The sequence below is a fragment of the Zootoca vivipara genome, chromosome 14 (genome assembly GCF_963506605.1).
Source record: "Zootoca vivipara chromosome 14, rZooViv1.1, whole genome shotgun sequence".
In the NCBI taxonomy this organism is placed as follows: Eukaryota; Metazoa; Chordata; class Lepidosauria; order Squamata; family Lacertidae; genus Zootoca; species Zootoca vivipara.
The window spans coordinates 49,990,811-50,013,417 of record NC_083289.1 but is presented as its reverse complement, the minus strand read 5'-3'; the positions used below and the strand labels follow the sequence as shown (position 1 = coordinate 50,013,417).

The window sequence follows — 22,607 nt, the reverse complement described above, 5'->3', positions numbered from 1 at the left end:
CTTTTTAGCCACGTCGAGTCCATGTTTTAACTGTAATTCCTGTTTTTCTTCTTTCGACATATTCATTGCCATAACCTTGGTTTTTTGTCTATTTAATTTGAATCCTGCCAATTGACCAAAATTCGAACCGCCGACCTTCTGATCGGCAAGCCCCAGATCAGTGCCCACAGCGCCACCCGCGTCTCTCTCTCTCTACACATAGCTTTGGGCACATAGCTCAGCCACAACTCTTTTGTGCAGCAGAAAAAGTGCTACTGGATGCACACACACACAAAATATATATATAAAATAAAAGCAGCCAGAGAAGATGCCTGGCGATTTCAATCCCCCTTGGCCATGAGATAACTTTTTTTTTTATTTAATTTTTTATTATTATTATTAAAGGTTTTCTCAGTTTACAAAGACTTGGGCAATGTCTCTCATAGCTTTTTTACAGATCAGTTTCAATTGTTGAGACATTGGGGAGGAAAAGGGGGAGAGCGGTAGATAAGGGGAGGGGGTGGGGGTGGTGTGACAATGTTTCTAGTTTACTTAAAGTGTGGGGGGGGTTGTCAGCATCGGTTGTGCAGGTTCTTTGTTGTGCATTTGTTTTCCGTTGATGGTGAGAGTTGGTGGGGTTGGCCTAGGATATAGTTTTCTTTTGTGATTGGCTGTGGTGGTCTGTTTTATGTGAGTAGGGTGGGCGGGTGTTCTGGGTCAGGTTAGCCATATTGATTTGTATGCTGTTGGTGGATTTCTGTCGTTGTCTTGTTGGGCTATGTATGTGATAAAGGGGAGCCATAACTTTTTATTTAAGAGCATTCCATGCAGGGCAATTCTATGCACGTCCCAAGAAGGGCCTGTTAGGATTCATTCCCCGTCTGCAGTCATAGGGTTATTGTGTATCATATGACTGTATGCGTTTTCATTCCCACAGAGTGGAAGTGACGTAGACAGGATGTTTACGTGGGACTGTTGTTCCTTTGTTCTTTCTCTTTACTGGCTGTGATGCCAGAGAGAGGGAGCCATGATGTTGAGCTCCCAGTTTGTTTATATGTAAATAAAGCAGTTTAGCCTTATCTACTGACTTGTGTGTTGTTCATCATGTTTGTGAGAGCAATTGCATATTTGGCCTGTGGGACCAGTCTGACAACTGGCCCTTGGGACGGCCGAATTATTGACAGGGCCGGCCCTACGGCAAGGCTGGGGGGCGCCAGGGCGCCCGGCTGCCAGGGGGGCACTGCACTGCTGCGCCTGCGGCAGCCGCGCAGCAAGCACTGGGAAACAGGGCGCGGGGGTGGGGGCCGCCGGACGGATCTTCGCACCACGGGACCAGGGTGCCAGATATGCTTAAGACGGCCCTGGTCCCAAGCAGGGTCAAGTGCAGGGTTTCTCAAATTGGAGTCTCCAGCTGTTTTTGGACTACAACTCCCATCACCCCTAGCTAGCCAGGACCACTGGTCTAGGATGGTTGGAATTGCAGTCCAAAAACATTTGGAGATCCAAGTTTGGGAATCCCTGGTCTAGTGGGACTTGTTGCCAAGTAAGTGAGTATATTGGAATTGGCTTAGCACCTTTATTTTATGGTGTTCTTCAGTAATAATAATAATAATAATAATAATAATAATAATAATAATAATATATTATATCCCACCCATCTGGCTGGGGTTTCCCCAGCCACTCTGGGCAGCTCCCAACAGAATTAAAAGCACAATAAGACATCAGACATTAAAAACTTCCCTAAACAGGGCTGCCTCCAGATGTCTTCTAAAAGTCAGGTAGTTGTTTATTTCCTTGACATCTGATGTGAGGGTGTTCCACAGGGCTGGTGCCACCACCGAGAAGGCCCTCTGCCTGGTTCTCTGTAACCTCACTTCTCTCAGGGAGGGAGCTGCCAGAAGGCCCTCGGAGCTGGACCTCAGTGTCTGGGCAAAACGGTGTGGGTGGAGACGCTCCTTCAGGTATACTGGACCGAGGCCATTGAGGGCTTTCAAGGTCAGCACCAACACTTTGAATTGTGCTCGGAAACGTACTGGGAGCCAATATAGGTCTTTCAGGGCTGGTGTTATGTGGTCTTGGCATCCGCTCCCAGTCACCAGTCTAGCTGCCGCATTATGGATTAATTGTAGTTTCCGGGTTGCCTTCAAGGGTAGCCCCATGTAGAGCGCATTGCAGTAGTCCAAGCGGGAGATAACCAGAGCATGCACCACTCTGGCGAGACAGTCCGCGAGCAGGTAGCAGCGAAGGAGCTTCAATGAGCTGCCCAGCTACTCTCTCTGTCTGTTCAATTCCATTGGATGGACCCAGGTTCAAAGAACATAACCTCAGAAGAGTTCTGCAGGATCAGGCCAGTGACCCATCTGGTCCAACATCCTGTTCTTACAGTGGCCAGCCAGATGCCCCTATCAGAAACCCACAAGCAGAATCCGAGCACAAGGGCAATTCTCCCCTCCTGCGATATCCAGCTGCTGGTATTCAGAGACAATTCTGCAGAGACCGCCAGTCTAGCAATCCCGGCTAGGAGCCATTGATAGCCCTCTCCTTTATGAACTTTTCTAACCTTCTTTTAAAGTCATCCCAAGCTGGTGGTCCTCCTCTAGGCACTAGCTGGAATCCTGGTATTAAAAGATAAGGAGAAAAACCTCTGCCTTCTCAACATTTCCTTCCCATCATCGCCGTTGTCATTTGGGCCAGAGTGAGATCCAGTTGAAAAGCTGTGCAGTTTGCAATGGTGGAGGGAATCTGAAAGCAGCATGCTAAACTAGAGGGGTCTGATCCTGCAGCCAGGCCCTTCTTATGCTTTTAGGAGCAGGCCCAGGAGACTCTTGCAAGCGGGCTAGGCCTCGGGTGCCTAGGCAGGGGTCCCACCCTGCCCTCAGTTGGCACCAGCCCTGCTAAGGCAATACTGTAGCACCTTTCGGCATTGGAAATCCATCACTCCCAAGACTGCTGCTGCTGTGGCTGAGCCCCCGAGGAGCCAGGCCCACTATAAATCCAAATAAGAAATAACTAGATTTCTGCTGCCGACAGAACCAGCATTGAAAACGATAAAGCACGGCGCTTGGAAGCAATAACCTGTAAACTAATAAACTGACCAGACACTTTGATAGCGCAATCCTCCCACAAGCGGCGAGCCTTAATGGCCGCTCCGAAGCTCAAAGCTGATGCTTTGCTACAGGAGGAGAAAATATCTCCACTCCGCAAGGGGTCCCGCGGGCGTGCTCGGCTTGGCTCCATGCCGAAAATGCGGCCTGTATCGATCCCCACCAACGACCTCCACCTTTCTCCAGAGCTCGTCCGGCTCCCGAAAAGCCACACTCAACTCCTAAAGTGCTTTTTCCTTTTACTGTGTTTTTTTTTCTGGGGGAGGGAAGGAAAATAAGTGGGGGGGGGGAGCATCTGTGCACTGAGGAGTGGGGGGGAGGGAACCACATAGACCTAAATAAATAACGAAGGAGATCTAAAAATGGTCGAGAAGGCAGGCTGTTCTTATTTGGGGCATCTCAACAGCAGTACAGCCTTGCAAGCCCTGAAAAGGGCTGCATACATTTCTGGAGCACAGGGCATCTTTACAACTCGAAGCAAATGTTAATTCTTGATGGGATTGTAGCTCAGGGAAAAAAGCATCTGCTTTGCATGCAGAAGGTCCTATGTTCAATCTCTGGGCAAAAGGATCAGGTGGAAGGTAATTCAGCGGTTGTCATGGACAGTGCCAGATTTTTTGTTGTTTAGTCGTTTAGTCATGTCCGACTCTTCATGACCCCATGGACCAGAGCACGCCAGGCACTCCTGTCTTGCATTGCCTCCCGCAGTTTGGTCAAACTCATGTTCGTAGCTTCGAGAACACTGTCCCACCATCTCGTCCTCTGTCGTCCCCTTCTCCTTGTGCCCTCAATCTTTCCCAACATCAGGGTCTTTTCCAAGGATTCTTCTCTTCTCATGAGGTGGCCAAAGTAGTGGAGCCTCAGCTTCAGGATCTGTCCTTCCAGTGAGCACTCAGGGCTGATTTCCTTCAGAATGGATAGGTTTGATCTTCTTGCAGTCCATGGGACTCTCAAGAGTCTCCTCCAGCACCATAATTCAAAGGCATCAATTCTTCGGCGATCAGCCTTCTTCATGGTCCAGCTCTCACTTCCATACATCACTACTGGGAAAACCATAGCTTTAACTATATGGACCTTTGTAGGCAAGGTGATGTCTCTGCAGATTTAGGTATAATCTAAACAACCTATAGCTTAGGGCCCCGCTCTCTTGGAGGCCCCAAAAAAACTTAAAGGAAAAAAATTGTATTTCACTTTTAATGTACTTCTTCTTAATTGTATTTCAGCTGAACAATTACTTTGTTAAAATACATTTTTTGTTATGTGCAAATGGCTTTAGAAACCTATTAGAACCATATAGCATATATTCAACACAATTTGTTGTTGACAAAGGACAGCTGGAGATATAAAGGGCCCCATTACCTTCAGTAGCTTAGGTCATGGACTGGTTGGGCACAGAGGAATGGTGGGCGGAACCAGCTGGGGAACCCTAAAGGGAAGAAGGCTCAGAGGGGTGGAGTGGAGGACGATGAGCGGTCAGAGCGAGAAGACTGGGAGGCAGAGGTGTCAGAAGCTGAAGAGGGAACAGGGCTTAGTGAGCGGGGGGGAGTCTATGGCAGAGAGAAGTCCAGAATCAAAGGCAGAAGCAGAAGGCGGAGAGTGGGATAAGGGAGGCTAAGAGGCCAAACTGGTGGTCTCCTCCTCCTGCTGCAACAAGCTCCCCTCCCCGCCTGGTCTCCCGAAACCAGAAGAGGCATGAAAAGGGCAGGGGAGAGGTTGTCTGCCTGCAGGCGCAGTCTCTGATTGCTTGAAAATAAAAAACCTGGGCAGGAGAAGACATAACAAAGGTAAAGGTAAAGGACCACTGGACGGTTAAATCCAGTCAAGGGCAACTATGGGGTTGCGGCGCTGATCTCGCTTTTCAGGCCAAGGGAGCTGGCGTTTGTTCACAGACAGCTTTCCGGGTCATGTGGCCAGCAGGAATAAACTGCTCCTGGAAAGAGGGATTGACCATTTTAGCTTCCCGAGGGGAGTAGAAGGCATAGCTGCCAAGTTTTCCCTTTTCTCATGAGGAAGCCTTTTCAGCATAAGGGAAAATCCCTTAAAAAAAGGGATAACTTGGCAGCTATGGTAGAAGGTACCTCCTAATTCTCAGCACCCTTAACAAACCACAGCTCCCAGAAACCTTTGGGGGGGAGCCATGACTGTTTAAAGCAGTACTGCAGTGTTTTGTATGTCTGGTGTGAGGAGGGTTGTCGCGGGCAAGCGGGACTGGAACCTCCAGCCTTTCCCTCGCTGCGATAAGTGAGGTTACAGGGAACCAGGCAAAGGGCCTTCTCAGTGGTGGTGCCCGCCCTGTGGAACGCCCTCCCGTCAGATGTCAAGGGGATAAAGAACTATGCAACTTTCAGAAGACATCTGAAAGCATTCCTATATAGGGAAGTTTTTAATGTTTGATGTTTTATTACGTTTTTGTATATGCCGGAAGCTGCCCAGAGTGGCCGGGAAAACCTCGTCAGATGGGCGAGGTAAAAATAAAAAAATTAGTATCACGGCCATCTTTAGCATATGCGCCACCAGGGTGCAAAGATCCGCCCAGCGCCCCCAAATTTAGTTAATTACGCGTGCATGGTGCCGTTGAGAATGAAAAGCGCCATCGATGAGTCTGACAAGCGCCGCCATTGTGAATGACAAGCGCCGCCGCTGGCACAGCGCGTCTTTGGTAAATGAGCGCACATAGTCGAAAATCCTTTAGTGAAACAGTAGGTGTACATTTCAGTAATACCTAGGTGTATATGTATTTTGTTTTTCTAGCTTGATCAAAATTATTTATTATTTCATAACAGGTAGATAGTTAAAAGCTTAGGCAACTTCGGCGACGGGCGCCCCTCCAGAATTTGGCGCCTGGGTGCCCTGCACCCCTTGGGTAAAGATGGCCCTGATTAGAATTATTATTAATAATAATATTTCCCTCCCGGTCTGCCCTTTGCGTCCACGTTCTTCTGCCTCAGTTACAGAATGCTCCCTGGGCCCTCTGCCACGTCCTGTGAAGTTTGAAGGTTAGCAGCGTCAAAAATGGAGCGGGGCTGTGTCTCGACCGGAGAATAAATTATCCTCAAAGGCTGTTGCCGCTTTTGTTCTCTGTAGGTTTATTGACAGTCAGGGCCATTATCTATGCCAAGCAGGTAGATCTCTTCTGAGGGAGAGGTAGGAAGCAGAGGCTCCTGGCAGTGCAAAGGAAACGCCACACCGTTCAACGGGGAAGGCGATCCAAGTCTGCGATCCATCTTTCCCCGTTATGAAGGCACCTTTCTGTGGGATTCTGCTGCCCTCTAGTGGCGGCAGAGCACAAGGTTCCTCCCCAGCTTCGTCAAAGACTGGAGAGGCAGAACATCTAATGGGGTTTTTATATATATATATATATTCAATGTTTTTTATATTGGAAATTTATGTTACGAGCTGCCCTGAGATCCACAGGTATAGGGCGGTGTACAAATTTAATAAATGGAAAATAGAATAAGGCAGTGTCATAGCGCTTTAAATAGACACGGCTTTCCCCCCTGCAGAAGTCTGGGAACTCTAGTTTGTAGTGGGTGCTGAGAGCTGCCTTATTGTGTTTTTAATATTGTGTTGGAAGCTGCCCAGAGTGGCTTCTGTCATGGTCCGGTCGGCGGGCGGTTGAAGCCCTGGCTGAGGACGTCAGGACCAGGGCAAGATGGTGGTGTTGAAGCAGGAACAGGTGCAGGGTTGAGGGTCCAGCAGCAGGCATTCACAGGGTCAAGGAGCAAGGCAGAGGCGAAGGTCTGGGAGTCAAGGAGCAAGGCGTCGGCAAGGCAAAGGTCCAAGGGTCGAGGAGCAAGGCGTCGGCAAGGCGAGGGTCCAAGGAGCAAGAGGCCAGAGGCAACCAGGCAGGGGTAGCGTTGCTGTGGCAAAGAGCTGAAGGGAAATGCTGAGCTTTTATCCTTCCCAGCTCCTGCCACCAGGTGCAGTGAAGTATCAAGTGGCCTCACCTGAGTGGCCACTCCTTGCCTCTCCAGCAAAAGCTGAGGCAGGCCCCAGTCCTGCAAAGCACTACAGGCCCCAGAGCCTGACTCTGCCCATACTCCTGACAGCTTCGGCAAGCAAGTCAGATGGGTGACATGTAATAATAATAATAATTAGTCAAGAGAGACCCCATTAACTGTACAGAACTACAATTCCCAGAGTTCCCTGGGAAGGAGGATCCATTCATAGAATCACAGAGTTGGAAGGAACCCTGGGGATCATTTTGTCCAGGGGTTATCAACCTGGTCCCTACCACCCACTAGTGGGCGTTTCAGGATTCCAGGTGGGCAGTAGGGGTTTCTACGGCACAAATTACTGCAGCACTGGTGGGCGGTAAGGAAATTTTTACCATCAAGAAAGATGGATTAGTGGGCGGTAGGTAGGGGACGCAGGTGGCGCTGTGGTCTAAACCACTGAGCCTCTTGGGCTTGCCGATCAGAAGGTCGGCAGTTCGAATCCCCGTGACGGGGTGAGCTCCATTGCTCAGTCCCAGCTCCTGCCAACCTAGCAGTTCAAAAGCACGTCAAAGTGCAAGTAGAAAAATACGGTAGGTACCGCTCCGGCGGGAAGGTAAACGGCGTTTCTGTGCGCTGCTCTGGTTCACCAGAAGCGGCATGTCATGCTGGCCACATGGCCCAGCTGTTTGTTTTCTGCAGACAAACGCCAGCTCCCTCGGCCTATAGAGCAAGATGAGCGTGTAACCCCAGAGTCGTCCGTGACTGGACCTAATGGTCAGGGGTATCTTTACCTTTACCTCAGGTATAAAAAGGTTGACTACCCCTGATCTAGTCCAAGCCCTTGCCATGCAGGAATATGCAGCTGTCCCATACGGGGATCAAACCTACAACCTTGCTATTATCAGAACCACACTCTAACCAGCCTAGAATAGCATGCTTTGCAGCCTAGAAGAGCATTTGCTTTTTTTGCTGCTGCTTCACACTGTTGACTCATGTTCAGCTTGAGTTAAGCTAAGACCCTGAGATCCTTTTCAAATGTACCTGTCTTGCCCTTCATGGCCTGGATCCCTTAAATCTCAGGGAGCAACATCTTCTGTACGAGATGCTCTGAGCCTTAGGAGCTTCTGTGTAGTCCTGCTTCAGGCTTCTTCCATCTGGTCCAGCATCCTGTTCTCACATTGGCCAACCAGACACCCATTATGGGAAACTCACAAGCAGGACCTGAGCACCAGGGCCGCATTAAGGTTTGATGAGGCCCTAAACTACTGAAGGTAATGGGGCCCTTTCTATGTCCAGCTGTCCTGTGTCAACAACAAATTGTCTCTGGTTTTTTGTGTTGAATAGATGCTATATATGCTTGTTGTCTTTGTCCATGGAGTTTTCTTGGCAGGGATACTGGAGTGGCTTGCCAGTTCCGTCTCCAGGTGGATCACGTTTAGTCAAAACTCTCCACTATGACCTGTCCATCTTGGGTGGCCCTGCATGGCATAGCTCATAGCTTCTCTGAGTTATTCAAGTAGTGAATCACTAGTAGTGATGTATGGAAGTGAGAGCTGGACCATAAAGAAGGCTGATCGCCGAAGAATTGATGCTTTTGAATTATGGTGCTGGAGGAGACTCTTGAGAGTCCCATGGACTGCAAGAAGATCAAACCTATCCATTCTGAAGGAAATCAGCCCCAAGTGCTCACTGGAAGGACAGATCGTGAAGCTGAGGCTCCACTACTTTGGCCACCTCATGAGAAGAGAAGAATCCTTGGAAAAGACCCTGATGTTGGGAAAGACTGAGGGCACTAGGAGAAGGGGACGACAGAGGACGAGATGGTTGGACAGTGTTCTCAAAGCTACGAACATGAGTCTGACCAAACTGCGGGAGGCAGTGGAAGACAGGAGTGCCTGGTGTGCTAAGGTCCATGCGGTCACGAAGAGTTGGATACGACTAAACGACTAAACAACAGATGCTATATGGTAATTTATGGACCTAATTGGTATCTAAAGCCATTTGCACATAACAAAATAAGTATTTTATCAAAGTAATTGTTGAACTGAAATACAATTAAGAAGAAGTCTATTAATAGTGAAATAATTATTAAGCTCTAACTTAAAATGATTTTTTTTTAATTCATAGCAAACTTAATAATGCAAACACATTGGCATTTGGCAATAACAAAAGTTCCTTTAGAAACACAATCTACAGACTCGTAATCTAGTCTCTAGAAACTTGCTATAACATGAAATAATAGGTGTAAATATATGGTGCAAATTACTAATAATTATAAATAGCTTTATTAATATGAAATTAAGTGTTATAACCTGTACAATGCCATTGTAGTTAATACAACCAGTCCATGCAGAATCTTGGCACCCTATATATAGAAATGAACAAACCAGTGATATTTTAGGGAGCAAGCTAGCAGGCAGGGCCCTTGGCTTACATCATAGGAGCCTACACAACATAAAACACTGTTGTTGTATGTAGGTTTTATTTTGTTTTTTATCTTATATTTTGGAAATGTACATCCAGTTGTTTTTCCCTTTACATTTTTTGGGGGCCCCAAGAGAGTGGGGCCCTAAGCTATCGCCATTGATAGCTTTCTCATTCTTGTGTCTAATTCGCTTTTCTTTCTTTTTTTCTTTTTTTATAATCTTTTTTTTATTTTCAAAAAATAAACATACAACAAAAAAACAGAACAAAATCCAAATATTGAGATGACTCTGAATCTCCTGACTTCCCCCCATCTCTTCCATGGGTCCTTTCGAATTCTGTTTTCAACTGCATACCAATACTTCTCCATTTTTTCATCTTCCTAAGTTATCTATACATTCTGTTACATTACAAGGGTTTTTAAAATCCTGCTGATGTCTTGACCCGTTTACAATGATTTTGTATATACATTATAAACATTTCCCATTCTTTTTTAATTCTCTTCTCTTCTCAATTCCTGAGCTTCCCAGTTAGTTTTGCCATTTCGGCATAGTCCATCAACTTGATTTGCCATTCTCCGATCCCCTTTTCAAGCCATCCAGTTTGGCAGCCATCGCTGCCTCTTGTGGAAGTGAGTTCCATAGTTTAACTCGGCGCTACGTGAAGAAGTCTTTATCGGTCCTGCATCTTCCGATGTTCAGCTTCCTAGGATGTCCTCTCGCCATTTTCTCCAAGCCATGAAGTTTTACAAACTTCTATCATGCCATCAGAGCCAGGGAGCAAAGCAGGATGACGATAGCTTCCATCCTATGGGGGGTCTCTCCTTATTTCTCTCTCTCTCTCTCTCTCTCTCTCTTTATGTGTGACTGTCTTTCTTTATTAGCTGTATCTGATCTTATATTGCTTTCATTCATGTTTTCCAAAAGGCTGCGAACAGTTTTTCTCCCTTGAAACATGGCCTATAAATACTGGAAAGACAGTAATAAAGAAATGCACTCGCTCTTTATCCGTAACTTTCAGGTGTGTGTGTATGTAGGGAGAAATATAGGCTATTAATCTATAGAATAATTTTTAGAGGAGGAATTGTCTTCCTTTAAAATCAATGCGGTTTAAAATTACATCTGCTATGCTGGGCTGATTAATCGTTGATATTAATCAATTTTTAAAAGCTATTTTCACGAACAAAAAAAGGTGTCCCTGATTGATTAGTCAGCAGATCTTTTTTTAAAACAAAAACAAAAACTCCCTCATGTTTATTTAGCACAACCAAAAAAAGGAAATACATAATATGAAGATGCAATAAAAATCCAATAAAATTTTATGCAAAACATTATGCATATCTAGTCGCAGTACACCGCCCCCCTCTAACTCCCTCCATCCACAGGAATAGCAGCTGTGTTTGCATCATTTTGTATTTTTATGTTGTATAGCGCCCTGTTATTTCCGGCTGAAGGACAGTATGCAAATTTAATAAATCATCATCACCACATATACATCCCTGGAATCCCATATGGAAAGATAAAGGTAAAGGATCTCTGGTCTAGTCCTGTCAAAGGCGACTGTGGGGTTGCGGCACTCATCTCGCTTTATTGGCCAAGAGAGCCGGCGTACCGGATCATGTGGCCAGCATAACAAAGCCGCTTCTGGCGAACTAGAGCAGTGCACGGAAATGCCGTTTACCTTCCCGTCGCAGTGGTACCTATTTATCTACTTGCACTGGTGTGCTTTCGAACTGCTAGATTGGCAGGAGCAGGGACCGAGCAACGGGAGCTCACCCCGTCACTAGGATTCGAACCGCCGACCTTCCGATCGGCAAGCCCAAGAGCCTCAGTGGTTTAGACCACAGCGCCACCCGCATCCCTATTCCCAAATGGAAAGCTTGGCTGGCATGGTGGGAAAGAGGAGAATTAAACCCACAGATGCTGCTGCCTTTTTTCTGCTCCAAATCGCCTTCTTGAATCTTGCTGCCTTTCCTCTGTTCCTCTGCTCTTCCCCACTAGGTCCAGTTGGAAGGGACCTGATGCTCTTACATTTCGCAAAGTGTTGCACACACCGATGCCTCCATATAAGCAGGAATTATTACTTATTAAGTATAAGCAAGAATAATTTACTTTAATTTAGATCAATGATTTAAACACTTTCACCCCACCCTTTGTCAGAAAAAAAGAGGACGAGATGGTTGGACAGCGTTCTTGAAGCTACGAACATGAGTTTGACCAAACTGCGGGAGGCGGTGTGAGACAGGAGTGCCTGGCGTGCTATGGTCCATGGGGTCACGAAGAGTCGGACACGACTAAACGACTAAACAACAACAAGAAGAATGAAGCGAAGTAGAATCCTACCCACAGGCTCAGCACAGCACCAAAGGAGAAATGGAGGGGGAGGGAGGACAACAACAACAACAACAACTTTTTATTTATACCCCGCCCTCCCCATTAAAAACCGGGCTCAGGGCGGCTGACACCAATAAAATTACAATAAGACATAAAAGAAAAAAAACAATTCATTAAAATATAGATTAAAATACAATTTAAAATTAAAATTTTGAAATGCAGCCTCATTTTGAAATGGCCCAAATCAAAACCATAAGGGAGGAGAGAACATAGGGGTCAGACTGAGTCCAGGCCAAAGGCCAGACGGAACAGCTCCGTCTTGCAGGCCCTGCGGAAAGATGTCAAATCCCGCAGATCCCGGGTACTAAGCTCTTGAGGTTATACTGTATAGCAGGCATCCCCAAACTGCGGCCCTCCAGATGTTTTGGCCTACAACTCCCATGATCCCTAGCTAACAGGACCAGTGTGTGGGGAAGATGGGAATTGTAGTCCAAAACATCTGGAGGGCCGAAGTTTGGGGATGCCTGCTGTATAGTAGTATTTCTTGCAATGACCTGCTGGGAATCAGAAACAGTTCACAGGTAGAAGCCAAATGGAGCTAGCCTGCAATGTCCTCCTGCCTATCGGTTGCAGAGAGAGGTTTTGCAGCCTACTCAGTAGAGGGGGTGGAAGTCCCCTTTGTGGTGCTGTGAATCTTCTTCCTACCTTCGCCACTTGGTCGAGCAAATTTTGCAAGGTGGGGTTTTTTCGGGGGGGGGGGGGATAATTCGCACCATTTTTAAAAATCGATTTTCCCAGAAGGTTTTGATCCTATTGGTGTTTAATTGCCTTTTTCTGATTATTTTTATTTTTAGCTTTTTCCTATTTTAATCTGCGTTGAATAATTTTTAACGATCATAATCTGTAAGGCGCCTGGAGTCCCAGTCTGGGCTAGGGCCAGATTTAGGCTACTGAAGGTAATGGGGCCCGTTTTTTATCCAGCTGTCCTTTGTCAACAACAAATGGTCGCTGTTTTGTGTTGAATATATGGTATATGGTAATTTATGGACCTAATAGGTCCATATAAACAACACAAAACGCTGTTGCTGTATGTAGGTTTTGTTTTATTTTTTTATCTTATATTTCGGAAATGTACGGGTTTTTTCCCCTTTAAATTTTTTTGGGGGCCCACAAGAGAGTGGGGTCCTAAGCTATAGCTTGTTTAGCTTATAGGTAAAACCGGCACTGACTCTGGGGGAAAGGCGAGTCACGCGAGTGCAATTGAATCAACACTTATGAGACCACCAGAGAAGGGAAGCGAAGCAAGCCCCGCTCCACGCGGCTTGCACGCTGCGCGGACCGGAGAGGGCGTTTGGGACATGCTCAGAGGCCCCCTCGCCCTCCTCGGCTTCGGCTCCGCCCAGGCAGCGCCTGCAAAGAGGGGAGGAGAAATGCGATCCGAAGAGGAGGAGGAGGAGGCGGCGCCGGAGAAAGAGCGAGGGAGGCGGGTTTCCGCTGCGCAAAGAGAAGCGCGGCCGGCACGGCGGAGGGAGCGCATCGGAGGCGGAGCGGACTTGGTCTCGTTTCCCTTCCCGGCTTCCCTCGCCTTCCCTGCCCGGGCTGCGCAGGAGAAGCCTCGGTCTGCGGCCGCGATCGCTGGGAAGGGGCCGCGCGACGCTCCCGCAGCCGGAGAGTCCGGCGCGAGGCCACCGGCTGCGTCCCGGGGCGCGCTCGGCGGCCCCCTGGCCTTCTCTCCAAAGGCGCACGCGTTTGGCCAACCGCCCCCCCCCAAAAAAAAAAAATCCTAGGTAGGTACAACGGCAAAAGAGCAAATCTGCAAATGGCTAAAATCCTGGGTCGTCATTGTATAATTCTGTAAATGTTTAGGAAGACGCAAAATCCTGGGGAAAAAGGGAAGAGGCAGATCTCCAAAGCAGCGCTCCTCCCCCGACCCGCTGCCTTGCAAACTGCTAGGATTAACTCCGCAGACGCTAAAATTCTAAGCAGGCGGTAAAAAGGAAGGAAGGAGGATACCAAAGCAGCAACCCCTTCATTCCAGGTTGCCTGCCTTGCAAACTTAACAGGTGGTTGTGAGAGAGCCCTCCTCCGGTGTAGCCAGCCCACAGGATCCGGCCTTCTCTCCCCCCTCCCCGCCCCCAGTCCAGCCTGGAATTATTGCCCAGGCTGGAATTTATGTTCCCTAGGGAACGCTTTCCTCAGAGATAAACTGAAAAAGCACTTCTCAGGGTTGTACAGGCCTAGTGGACTTCCCTAAAGAAATAGTTTTTTTAGCAGGTGCAGAAAGCAGTTCAGAGAAGGCGGCTGTGCAGTGTCAACAGGCAGGGAGTTCCAAAGTGTATGTTGCTGCTACACTAAAAGATTGGTTTCTTGCAAATGCGGAACAGGTGTTTTGTGGCACAGCATAACACGTCTGCCAGGTCTGCAATTCGAAGCTGTCAAGGGGATAACCTGGCCCCAAGTCATCAAGGGCTTTATATTCTAATAGTCAGTGTTGGAAACTCAGGTTCTTAAACCAGGGTTACAGTCACCAAAACAGAATGCCTTGTTTCCATTTTTGAGCAAGATGGCTTGATAGTTGTATTTTTCAATACGACCTTTTGTTTCCTGAAATTCATTCCGATTGTGTAGATAAAATATCACCGATAGAATTCTGGAGGATGTGTTGCTTGAAAATAGTCAAGATCCAAGGATCGCCGGGTTTGCAGCTCCAGATGGTGGCGATGTAATAATAATAATATTTATTATTATTTAGTCAGTCAATGTTTATTATGGCAAACAGCCAGCATATCAAACCAGAAATTCTGCATAATTCTCTACATAAACAATAAAAACGACTGATATGGGGTTTTAACAGTCAATATCTTAATTAAATGTACAGTACTTAAAATAATAATAGTTTATTATTTATACTCTGCCCATCTGGCTGGGTTTCCCCAGCCACTCTGGGTGGCTCCCAACAGAATATTAATAATAACAAAGCAATAAAACATCAAACATTAAAAGCTTCCCTAAACAGGGCTGCCTTCAGATGTCTTCTAAAAGTCAGATAGTTGTTTATTTCCTTGATATCCGATGGGAGGGCGTTCCACAGGGCAGGCACCACCACCGAGAAGGCCTGGTTCCCTGTAACTTCGCTTCTCTCAGGGAGGGAACCATCAGAAAGGCCTTGGAGCTGGACCTCAGGGTCTGGGCTGAATGATGGGGGTGGAGACGCTCCTTCAGGTATACTGTGCCAAGGCTGTTTAGGGCTTTCAAGGTCAGCACCAACACTTTGAATGTCAGGCACCATCATGGTACCTGGGCATCTTTGCTTGGTCGCAAGTGGCTGATAGCCAGGTGCAAAATGTGCCTGGCTAATTTCGAATGCTGCTAATATCGGCCCCTTGAACCTGGCCCAGGAGGAAATCGGCAACTAGTGCTGATCTCTGAGCAGAAGTATTAAACGCTCACAGGGTCTTACTCCTGCCAGCAATCTTGCTGCGACATTTTGCACTATCTGCAGCTTCCAGGCCAAGCTCAAGGGAAGCCTCACATCGGTGTGCTGCTGGCTGTTTGTTCCCTGCTGGTTGTGAGGTCTGAGCCAAATAACGTTCCCTTGCGGGTTTTGTTTTTGCCAGTTGAAAGCTATCGCCATGGCCACAAGATCCATTGTGGACTCCAAGCAGGCCGAGGAGGTGGTGCAGGGCATCCCGACCGAGGTGGTGTGCACAGCCTTTGCCAACACGATCCTGGTGGTGGTGACCCAGTACGGGAAGATGGGGACCCTCATCTCGGTGGAGCCGAACGTGGTGGCCGACGGCATCAGCAGCCCTTTGCTCACCACAAAAGTCCTGCTTGGCAAAGACGAGGTTTGTTCGTTCATTCTTTCTTCTTCAGTTCTGTTCAGAGAAGCACACGGTCCCTGCCTGCAAGGTTATCGGCCTAAATAGACACGACACAGAAGGAAAAAAGAATGGGGAGGGAAGAGGAAAACTGGAGCCAAATTCTTGCATACCGTTAAATCAACCGGCTGTGATACGTTTTCACAACAGCTGGCAGCATTTACGTGAGCAACTTGTGGTGGAAATGGGCTGCCTTTTGGGCCCTTGAGAAATATCCAGGGGACCCGAGCCTCAAGGAGGTGGCTCTAATGTCATAAGGTAGCCCTTGGTCTCTTGCATGGAGATGTCTGGATGCCAGTTTGGCAACTGACATCTCCGCCTGGCAGCCTGGCGTGGCTGCAATGCCATGCCCATCAGCTCTTTTTGTGCCCTGCAAATCAGCTGGCTCGCACAGCACCCAAAGAGGCAAGCCTTTTGCTGCTGCGCTGCCCCGCAGACCATTTGCTTTGTAATCCTGTAAGGAAAAAAAAGCGCCTAGGCATATCGCTGTGGGGGACCATAACCTCGATTTAAGGTGTCATTTGACTCTTAAGAATTTATATCTCAGTTTCTAACACGGGTTGATTTCCAGCCCCTCGTCCACATCTGTGCCAAACACCTGGTGACGTCGGTCTCTCAGGAAGCTGGGAACAAGCCAGTTCTCCTGGCGTTGGCCTTGAAGGACAAGAGCATTGAAGGGATCCGGATCCTGCAAGAGGTGATTGGCCGGTGCCGGGTGTGGTGAGGTCCGACCTGCAGCGTGGAAGACTTCAACTCGCCGGGACTGATTTGTCTTTCCTCACGTGAGGTATTTACCTCTTTCAGATGGGCGCTGTCTTGGATGTGCCTTTGCTACAGAGACAATAGTTGTTGTTGTTGTTTTTTAAAAAAAAAATAAGTCAGTATAGCAGACCAAACAAGCAGGACACCAACATTGCAAAAGGATAGCATTCAACGCAGCCATCTTGCATTCCTGATCTGCGATGAGCGAGTCGGTTGCAGCTCAATAAATGACCTCCACGAAGATCCATTTCAAAGCTCGTCTGTTCTTGCTGGGCCTGTATGTGACTTTTGTGAGAAAGAAGTCGAAACGGCTTTTTAAAATTGTTATTTGTGGAACGTGTATACCGGCATTTGCCCGAAGATCGCAGGGCGGTTCACAACATTAAAAAAAAATACAATATGGAAAAACACAAAATAAATAATGAAACGGAAGCAAAACCCATAACCCCCACCCCACAAACTCTCTTCTCCCTTAGCTGCCAAAATAGACCATCCAAGTCTTTTCATCTTGCTTTTCAGGGGGCATTTAATATATGGTTTTTCGTTTTACAATCACATATCCAACATACAACATAATAACATTATTCCAAAGAATCTCCTGGACTTCTCCCCTTCGTGGGTCCTATTGTTAGTCAATCCCTCCTGCATTTTTTAAAATAACCCAAATCTTTTACATCTCCATTATATCCAAAATTCACCATTAAACTACAAGTGTTATTCTAATCCTAATAATTTAACTCTTTACAAAGGTTTTTAATATAAATTTAAAATTTTCCCCATTCTTTATTGAAATTTTGGTCTTCCTGGTTTCTGATTCTTCTGGTCATTTTTGCCATTTCAGCATAATCAATCAACTTAATCTGCCATTCTTCTCTGGTCAGGACTTTATCTTCTAATAATTTTTTAATATAATTTTTTTTATAATCTTTTGGTTGAGAGCCAGATGGGCACTTAAGGCCACAATACTAAATACACTTACCTGAGAGTAGATTTCACTGAGATCAGAAGGATTTACTTATGAGTAAATGTGCCTAAGATTGCGATTCCAACCCATCCAGCCAAAATGGATGTTTTCGAAAGTACTTACAAACAGCTGGATTGTACCCATCTAATTTTTAATTTTATTCCTTATCAAATACGTGAGTTGCGTTTTTGCCACAGCAACTCGAAGCAAAAGACAACCACGTTTTTAAAAAGTTTTTTTAGTTGGTTTCAAATTCCAGTTCTATATTGGACAGAAAATAGTTCATAATGTGAAAGGGTGCCGAAGAACATGGACCGCATCCAGACATTTGGAGCTGTATGATATCACTTTCCAGGCATCCCCAAACTGCGGCCCTCCAGATGTTTTGGCCTACAACTCCCATGATCCCTAGCTAACAGGACCAGTGGCCAGGGATGATGGGAAATGTAGTCCAAAACATCTGGAGGGCCGAAGTTTGGGGATGCCTGCTCATGGTTTCCCTCAAAGAATGCTGGGAGTCGTAGTTTGTTCAGGGTAATGAGAGGTGTTAAGAGATTCCTTTATTCCCCTCCCAGAGCTACAATTGCCAACATAGTTTAACAAGGAATCACTCTTCCCAGAGAACTCTGGGAATGGTCACTCTGGGGGGTGGGGAGTAGGGGTCTTCTAGTAACTCTCTTAACAAAGTGCAACCTCTGACAGTCAGCATTCTGTGGCCTTGGATTGTTTTGGTGCTCCTGGAAACTGGATTTCCTCTTGATGCCTTATGAGGAACGGCTTAGGGAGCTGGGTATGTTTAGCCTGGAGAAGAGAAGGTTAAGGGGTGATATGATAGCCATGTTCAAATATATAAAAGGATGTCATATGGAGGAGGGAGAAAGATTGTTTTCTGCTGCTCCAGAGAAGTGAACATGGAGCAATGGATTCAAACTACAAGAAATAAGATTCCACCTAAACATTAGGAAGAACTTCCTGACAGTAAGAGCTGTTCGGCAGTGGAATTTGCTACCAAGGAGTGTGGTGGAGTCCCCTTCTTTGGAGGTCTTTAAGCAGAGGCTTGACAGGCATATGTCAGGAATGCTTTGATGGAGTTTCCTGCTTGGCAGGGGGTTGGACTGGATGGCCCTTGTGGTCTCTTCCAACTCTATGATTCTATTATTCTTCTTCTTTTTTGCATGAGTGGTGATGATTTGGGGACATAAGGAATAGCGCTCACACTCCAGACATTGGAAATAGAGGGAATAATACAGTGGTACCTTGGTTCTCAAGCTTAATCCGTTCCGGAAGTCTGTTCCAAAACCAAACCGTGGATCCATAAAATGAAAGCGATAAACAATGTACTGCAGTCACATAATCAATCAGTAGCTGAACTGGGATCCACACAGTCACAAAAACAAAACAAAAAGAGCCACAAAAACAAAAATGCAAAATAAATAGCAAAAACAGACAGACCTCAGCATAACACTCAAAACACAGCATGTTCGGCTTCCGAAAAAAGAACGCTTACTTCGGGTTTCCAGTGTTTGGGTTCCACTGTACTGTGTTCTATTACTGTTGTTAAGACGAAACCATTCTCTTGCAAGATACTTGACCAACAGTTACTGTGTTTGATGCTTCTTATTATGGTGCAAAGAAACTTATTAAATTAATATCCCTGTTATCCTGGGTGGGGGTTTAGTAGCATTTTCCAAATAACTGAGCTTTGCTGGATGTTCAGAGCTCCTGTTTCTCCACCGAGTTGATGGATTTGCTGCAGATCTGCTACCCTCTTGTATTGACTCCCTCGGCAATCGCTATCTGCCCCTTTCTCTGGAGTCGCTGAAAACGCTCATAAAGCAGCCCATAAAAACTCCCCGCCCTTCCAAATTTTATTTTTATTTTTGTAATATAAATTTTTATTACACCAAGTCAATAATAGCATATCACCTCTGTTGCGTTTGTCAAACAGCCAGCTTAACGACAAGCATTAAAATCCATAGAGGTGAAGCGTGGTATTGATGCAATGTTTAATCTCCCGACGCCTCCAGTAAGTGATTGTTTTGAGTTCATGCAGGTGGACAGTCTCTCCTGTTAATTTCATGGGAGGGGGGGGGGGGAGGGAATGCAATCTAATTTCTGGCATTTCCTTGCATGTTGTCTTCTCTCTCTAAAATGAATAAGGCCGCAATCCAGTACATACTGTCGTGTTAAACACAGCATCGCTTTACTTCAGAGTAGACATGTTTACAGTGGTACCTTGGTTCTCAAACTTAATCCGTTCTGGAAGTCCGTTCCAAAACCAAAGCGTTCCAAAACCAAGGCGCACTTTCCCAGAGAAAGTCATGCAAAATGGATTAATCCGTTTCAGACTTTTAAAAACAACCCCTAAAACAGCAATTGAACATGAATTTTACTATCTAACGAGACCATTGATCCATAAAATGAAAGCAATAAACAATGTACTGCAGTCACACAATCAATCAATCAATCAGTAGCTGAAGTGGGTTCCACACCCAGACCTCAGCGTGGCACTCAAAACGCAAGTGTGGCGCTCAAAATGGAGCATGTCTGGCTTCTGAAAAAAGTTGGCAAAGCGGAACACACACTTCTGGGTTTGCAGTGTTTGGGTTCCAAGTTGTTTGAGTACAAAGGCATTTGAGAACCAAGGTACCACTGTATAGGCAGCCCTGTTTAGGGAAGCTTTTAATGTTCAATCGATTATTGTATTTTAATATTCTGTTGGAAGCCCGCCCAGAGTGGCTGGGGAAACCCAGCCAGATGGACGGGGTATAAATAATAAATTATTATTATTATAGGATTGTGCTGCCTAGCCCCCAGGTCTTCCAGACTCATCCCAGAATAATGCCTCTGTTTAGGGCTTTAAATACTAATGTGAGCATCTTGAATTGGGCTCTGGAAGTGAACCGGCAACCTATGCAACTGTTTTGAAACATGGGGGTATAATAATAATAATAATAATAATAATAATAATAATAATAATTTATTTATTTATTTATTTATACCCCGCCCATCTGGCCGGGTTCCCCCAGCCACTCTGGGCGGCTTCCAAAAAAACACCAAAATACAGAAATCCATCAAACATTGAAAGCTTCCCTAAACAGGGCTGCCTTAAGATGCCTTCTAAAGGTCTGGTAATTGTTGTTCTCTTTGACCTCTGGTGGGAGGGCATTCCACAGGGTGGGTGCCACTACCGAGAAGGCCCTCTGGTATATGAAATCTGAAAGGAAATTCCAGCTAGCAATCTGGCCACTGAATTTTGGACTAGTTGAAGTTTCCAGGCTGTCTTCAAGGACAGCCCCACGTAGAGCACATTGCGGTAATCCAGCCTGGAAGCTGCCATGGCGCATGGAGCAAATCATCTCTGTCCAAAACAGCTGGAAACAGGTATTGCAGGGACAACACTGGAGTAACCCCAGGAGTAACCCCAAGATAGGAACCTGCTCCTTCCAGCAGAGACCAACCTTATAAGTTGGTCTTGCTCCCAGTTAAGTACGCGGAGAGTAGCAGCCATACAGCGCAATCCTGATCATGGCTACTGTACTTAGAAGTGAGCTGTCCTGAATCCAGTGGAGTTTACTCCCAGTTGGGAGGAGTTTGGATTGCAGCCTTAATGTTCAGGTGGCTCTCCATCCTGGAAGCTGGGAGTGGACTTCTGCCCCGTCTCCCCTGCAGCGTGCAATTGTGCCTCGTCCGAAGATTAAATCTTGCCACTCGCTTGGAAGTCGGAGACGTCATAATCACTGTTGTCGCTCTGCCTCCCAAGGCTGCAGAGGGACCCAAAATCTGGCAGCCTCTTTTGGGCAGCTGATGCATCCAGATGCAGTCAATTAAACGGGTGTTTTATGGCACCTCTGCAAGTTACAAATTGGACAAGCGATTGCCAGGAAGGAATTATGTGGCACCTAAGCGTCCATCACCGCACCGTAGCAGCGCTGTAATTCAGGCTGAGACATGTGCGAGGCATAGAAAGCAGGCCCATCGATCTGACAGTCTCTGCGGGGCATTCTGTCACCTCCCTGGTTCTCAGGAAGTGGTAGCTTTGGGATGCGTTTCGAATGCCGGGAGAATCCTTGAGGTTATGCAGTGATCATGATCGACAAGTGAATGGGAGCCTGCTCTGCATCTTAACACAAACGTAAGGGGAGCCCGCAGGATCGGGCCCATGGGCCAATCTAGTCCAGTATGCTGTTCACACAGTGGCTAACCTGATGCCCCAATGGGATCTGAGCACAAGATCAACACACTCCTGGGGCTTGCAACGACTGGTATTCAGAAACATTACTGCCTCCAAGTTTGTAGGCATCATGGCTGGGGGCTGTCGATAAGCCCCTTCCTCTATGAATTTGTCTAATCCTTCAAATCAACATCATCATCTTTATTTATACCCCGCCCTCCCTGGCCAGAACCGGGCTCAGAGCGGCTAACATCAAATGTATAACACATTAATATAAAATCAGGCAATCAATTAGGCAATCAATTAAAATACATCCTAAAATCAAATCAGGATCAGAAAAAAATCCAATCAGATGGCAACCTGCAGATTAGAGTTGGGGACCTTAAATGCATCCCAGGTGTCTGGGGGGTAAGTCACATGCTTTCAATGTGCATTGGGTGAGCTTTAAATATACCATGTATATTTAAATATACCATGTGCCCGTTGTCAGCTGACAGCTCCAACCAGACCGCTTCTTGTGCCATAGTGTTCTCAAAGATCAGCTGTGTGCCTTGCCACGTAAGTCTGCCAGTGTGCTATACTAGCAAGAGCATTGCCTTAAAACTTGATAGACCAGGGTTCAAATCCCCACTCGGCCATAAAGCTCCCTGCCTGACCTTCGGCCCATCACAGCCTACCTCGCAGGGTTGCTGTGTGAGGATAAAATGGTGGCGGGAGGAGAATTATGTGTACCACTTTAATCAACTTGGAGGCATGGTTTTAAAAAAGAAGAAAATAAATAAGCAACTATGGTCTCCTCCTGCCTTCGCCCCCAGAGGGTACTTGACTCGTCCAGGAAATGTGGAGAGAATCGCCATCCCCGTCTTGGCCGGGCTCTCCGTTCCGTGCGCACCTGCGCCAGGTGCGGCTGGGAAGGGAAGCAGGCGGCGCCGCGGAAGGAGCGCCCAGGTGCCAGGGAGACGCGCAAACAGCAAGGGCCGGCGAGGCTGGAGCTGAGCATGAGAGAGGAGGGGGAGGAGTCTCTGGGGAAAGGAAGCCAGGTGGAGGT

The 22,607-nt window shown here is 46.8% G+C and overlaps 1 protein-coding gene across 2 annotated transcripts; it reads left to right on the top strand.

The window, feature by feature from the left end:
• Positions 1 to 13,294: 13,294 nt before the first annotated feature.
• On the top strand, positions 13,295 to 16,678 carry PSMG3 (proteasome assembly chaperone 3). Of its 2 annotated transcripts, XM_035132306.2 has the most exons (3): positions 13,295 to 13,565; positions 15,396 to 15,626; positions 16,231 to 16,678. In XM_035132306.2, the coding sequence occupies exons 2-3, from the start codon at positions 15,411 to 15,413 to the stop codon at positions 16,381 to 16,383; spliced, it is 369 nt and encodes a 122-aa protein (XP_034988197.1). In that variant the 5' UTR covers positions 13,295 to 13,565; positions 15,396 to 15,410; the 3' UTR covers positions 16,384 to 16,678. The 2 variants fall into 2 exon arrangements, with proteins under 2 accessions (XP_034988197.1, XP_060138524.1); XM_060282541.1 differs by lacking the exon at positions 13,295 to 13,565 and having other exon boundaries at positions 15,337 to 15,626.
• Positions 16,679 to 22,607: the final 5,929 nt, after the last annotated feature.